The sequence below is a fragment of the Lactuca sativa genome, chromosome 1 (genome assembly GCF_002870075.4).
Source record: "Lactuca sativa cultivar Salinas chromosome 1, Lsat_Salinas_v11, whole genome shotgun sequence".
Taxonomy (NCBI): Eukaryota; Viridiplantae; Streptophyta; class Magnoliopsida; order Asterales; family Asteraceae; genus Lactuca; species Lactuca sativa.
Genome location: NC_056623.2, coordinates 82,148,122 through 82,152,452, shown reverse-complemented (window position 1 = coordinate 82,152,452; position 4,331 = coordinate 82,148,122). Strand labels below are relative to the sequence as shown.

Genomic DNA, 4,331 nt, shown 5'->3' with positions numbered 1-4,331 from the left:
TGGTCCCAAATGCAAACTAAACTAGCAAGGTTGGTTTCTCGCATTGGACATCATCCCCTTCTTCTCATTGACCTTCCTCATGTGCAAGGAACATCAAGGCATTTTAGTCCTTTTACTCTTACCATTATTTACCTTATCAACCCAAAGATAATGGTTTCAACATTGATCCTAATTGTTGGGCAAGGAGACATTATGACAATGTTGAAAAACAGAACGTTTATTTATGATCATAAGCTTGTTATTAACTACAGAAGCTATTTTTTTTTTTTTGCAAATTTGTTATCAATGTGAAACATTGGAGCGCCTTGTAGTTATTTAAACAAGCAAATCGATTATGGTAAGTTGATCATGGGGGACCGGTAATTGTTATCTAATATCTTATAATATTTCTTGATATTTTTCGTTTTGTCTGATTTTGATTTTACTATTTTGTTTGTTTGATGTACAAAAGGTAATTCAAGCATATTTACAGTGAGTATGCACTGTCGAGGATGCTTCTCCAAAGCTCTAGGAATAATGTCAAATAAGGAGTTGTTGAATTGTAGATTTTGTTGACACCGGTTATTATGGAATGGAAATCATATTCTCATTACTGTAAACATAGATCAAGATACATATAAATACATGAGGATAATGGGCCTAGATTATGGACTACATACATGAGATACAACCATAGACATAGGCTATAGAATATACACTAACATCCCCCTCAATTTTTATCAGGAGTGGAGGAACGAACATTTAAACTGGAACGAAAATCATAAAACAGTGAGGTTGAAAGGCTCTTTGTGAAGAGAAAATGGAGAGACTCACAAACACCAAGAGAAAATGGAGAGGCAAGAGAGAGAGGGAGGAGGCTACAAAATTCGGCCTTAGGGTTCTTAGAGAAGCAAGTGACCGATTCCTATATCCTAGGGGCCTCATTTATATTGTGAGCAGCTAGGGTTTCCTCCAAAACCCTAATAGACAGTTTAGACATTAAGCAGCCCATGAAACCTTTTGGAATAAGGCCATGGACGAAAATATGATGGGCTCTCATCATAATTTCGTTCATCCCTTTGTCCCATTGGGTTTCCCAGCCCAAAATCCAACTATCACATATTTGACAGTTTAAGTCCCTTTATTCAATTAATTTCTTTTAGTAACCAAATTAATTCTTAATTAATTTATGACTAATAATAAATAACACCTTCTTTATAGGCTCTCAACTACTTTCCCTATTTGTGAGTTTTCCATCAACTTGTTCAGCGCCCTCCTCTCTTTGCAATTGCATCTCCATGTCATCAGCATTAGCTTGAGATTTGTTTTCCAAGCTTGAATGACCCTTCTTATGTTCTTCATTCATGTATCACCATTATTATAAGCAATTGATTTTTAAAAAATCTAGTATCTTTCTTAGAGCTCTCTAAATATCGATTACCTAATTGGAAATGTAGCAAAATCATGTTCTTATTTATTCTAGTTTATAGTTACTAAAAATCACTTCGAAAAGTAATGAATTTTTTTGATAAAATTATCTAACTTAATTAGTTGTGTTACTTATTATTAAATAAAAAGTGTTTAAAATAGCAAAAATAAATAAATAAATGTATAGGGTGAAGAGGAAGCCTAGAATAAACTGGAAATAAAAAATAAAATTGTACGAATTGGAAGTGTAAATAAAAAAAACAATAGGGCAATTGATTAACAAATTACAAATTACCATCTACATTATATTAACAAATTACAAACAGATATAATCATCATTATTATAAACAATTGATTTTAAAAAATATATTTCTTAGAACTCTTTAAATATCGATTATCTAATTGGAAATGTCGCAAAATCACGTTCCTATTTGTTCTAGTTTATAGTTATAAAAATCACTTTGAAAAGTAATGAATTTTGATAAAATCATGGAACTTAATTAATTGTGTTGCTTATTATGAAATAAAAAGTGTTTAAAATAGCAAAAAAAATCCATATATAGGGTGAAGAGCAAAGCTAGAATAAACCTGAGTTAAAAATTAAAATAATCGAAGTGCAAGTGTAAATAAAAAAGCTAGAATAAAGAAATAAAAATTAAAAACTGTATTGCAATTTGGAAGCCATCTCTATTATCAGAGCCAGGTTTCGATCCTGGGACCTGTGGGTTATGGGCCCACCACGCTTCCGCTGCGCCACTCTGATTTCTTGTTAGAGTATTGAACAAATGTAACAAGACAAATAGTTTTTTGTAATCCCTCTATTTTAATAAACAAAGGCCACGAACATTATCGCATACCTTTTTTAAGGTCGATGTTTATAATAACTTTTAGCAATGGGATATTTCATCTTTATTTACAAAAGAATACAATAGATTTATTAGTAGCTTTGTTATTAGAAAGCAAGAGAAGATTTCAACAAGTAAAACCAGTTTCTTAAACATAAATCTTGAATGAAAATTAGAAAATATCACCAACTCAATTTCATTTGATACCCATATAATTCATCGAGAAAGATAATAAATTTACAATAAACCAACATCAACATAAACCCTAAACCCCAAATCTAAGAACTGGTAAATTTTGTCACAGCCTTCGTCCCTTCCGATACAGCATGCTTTGCCAACTCCCCTGGCAAAACCAATCTGACCGCCGTCTGAATCTCCCTTGATGTAATCGTCGGCTTCTTGTTGTACCTCGCAAGCTTCGATGATTCTGAAGCAAGCTTCTCGAAGATGTCGTTAATGAAGGAATTCATAATCCCCATGGCCTTGCTTGAGATCCCGATATCAGGATGAACTTGCTTTAAAACCTTAAAGATGTAGATCTTGTACGTCTCCACGTTCTTCTTGCTTCTCTTCTTCTTCTTATCAGCGGCACCGGCGCCGGCTTCCTTGGGAAGCTTCTTCCCAGCCTTTGGCTTTTTCTCGGCAGGGGCTTTTTCAGCGACGGCGGCTTTCTTTTCCTCCGCGGGCTTCTTTTCAGCTGGCTTCTTCTCTGCTTTTGGCGCCATTGAATGGATTTGAGTTTTTTAGAAAGAGATTGATTTTGTAGGGAGAGAAAGAGATTATTGTGTGTGTGAGAATGAAGGGACGAAGTGTTGCATTTATATATGGATTGAGAGACGTGATCTGATTGGTCGATATTAGTTGACGCGGATCGTGCTTTGAAGTGTTGTAATTTACAAATTTGACCCCTTTGTTTTTGTGGATCTAATACAAAAACCATTTTTTTGTTGGAACTTTGGTTTCAATTTGTTTTTCTTATCTCAAAAAACATTAGAGTTTAAGCGGTTTGTGTAAAATATCATATTTTCCATGTTTTATAACTATTTTGATTATTAAGTGGGTCCCTCCTTACTCTTACAAAAAAAAAATTATGAATATCATGCTTAACCTATAATATTATTATTGTTTGTTATTAATAAGGATAATATAAAATCAGTATCAAATCAAATCATTCGCGACTTATTACAATCGATTTTAACTCTACAAAAAATATTATAATTAGATTCTTATTTTTCTAACTTTAACGGATCATCAACTTACCACAGTATAATGTCACGTCCAGTGAACACTCTCCAAACTCAATAATAGAAGAATGATTGGACCCTAAAAACGTTAGTTGAAGTATAAGATGGGTGTTGGACATTTTCTTAAACAACATAGTAGCTTGGGTTTTCAACCTATCAGTTAATATCACCAACTCAAACTCTAAGATCGATAGTAGAATAACAAATTACAGAATGTGGAAACATGTAGTGTGTGCTCTGCAATCATTCCAGGCTCTTCCATTTGAAAATCGAAGTACTTGAAACATAAACTGAAAACCGTAAGCACAAAGCTTAGTGAGTTCCCTAAGATACCTCATACCATACATAACTAAGCACATAATAGGCCCGCCCCAATGAGTGTAACGGGCCCCATCCAGACTCGCGTAACGGGCCTCACCCATACTTGCATAACGGGCCCCGCCCAGGATACAAACACATAATCCTACCAACACATGTGATAATCACAAAGATAACAGCATACAATACAGTCATCGGGTTCTTCCTGGCATCGAGCCTAGCTCGGCATACATACCAATACATACACATGCAAGAGTCACGCATACATCTAACATCCTAACATAATAATGTAACATCCCGTTTAAAATAAGATAATTAAATAAACCCGAAACCCCAAGAAGTAATTTTTATTATTGTTTTATATTATTATAATCCAAAACCAAATACTAAATTTGCTGGGAGTTGGTTTCAGGAAGCCAAATGACAAGATTTGAATCTCCATGGGTTAAAGTGTAATTTTGGGACTTATATGTAAGGATTTATGGAAGCGGGGACTAAAGAGTAAATTTTGGACCTA

At 34.0% G+C, this 4,331-nt stretch overlaps 1 protein-coding gene across 1 annotated transcript; it reads right to left on the bottom strand.

The window, feature by feature from the left end:
• Positions 1-2,432: 2,432 nt before the first annotated feature.
• On the bottom strand, positions 2,433-3,049 carry LOC111881100 (probable histone H2B.1). Its single transcript, XM_023877495.2, has one exon. It carries the CDS (start codon positions 2,975-2,977, stop codon positions 2,531-2,533), a length of 447 nt encoding a protein of 148 aa, XP_023733263.1. The 5' UTR covers positions 2,978-3,049; the 3' UTR covers positions 2,433-2,530.
• Positions 3,050-4,331: the final 1,282 nt, after the last annotated feature.

Excerpts from the sequence above, each read along its gene's own strand:
- LOC111881100 (XM_023877495.2), bottom strand. The coding sequence starts at position 2,977 with ATGGCGCCAAAAGCAGAGAAGAAGCCAGCTGAAAAGAAGCCCGCGGAG.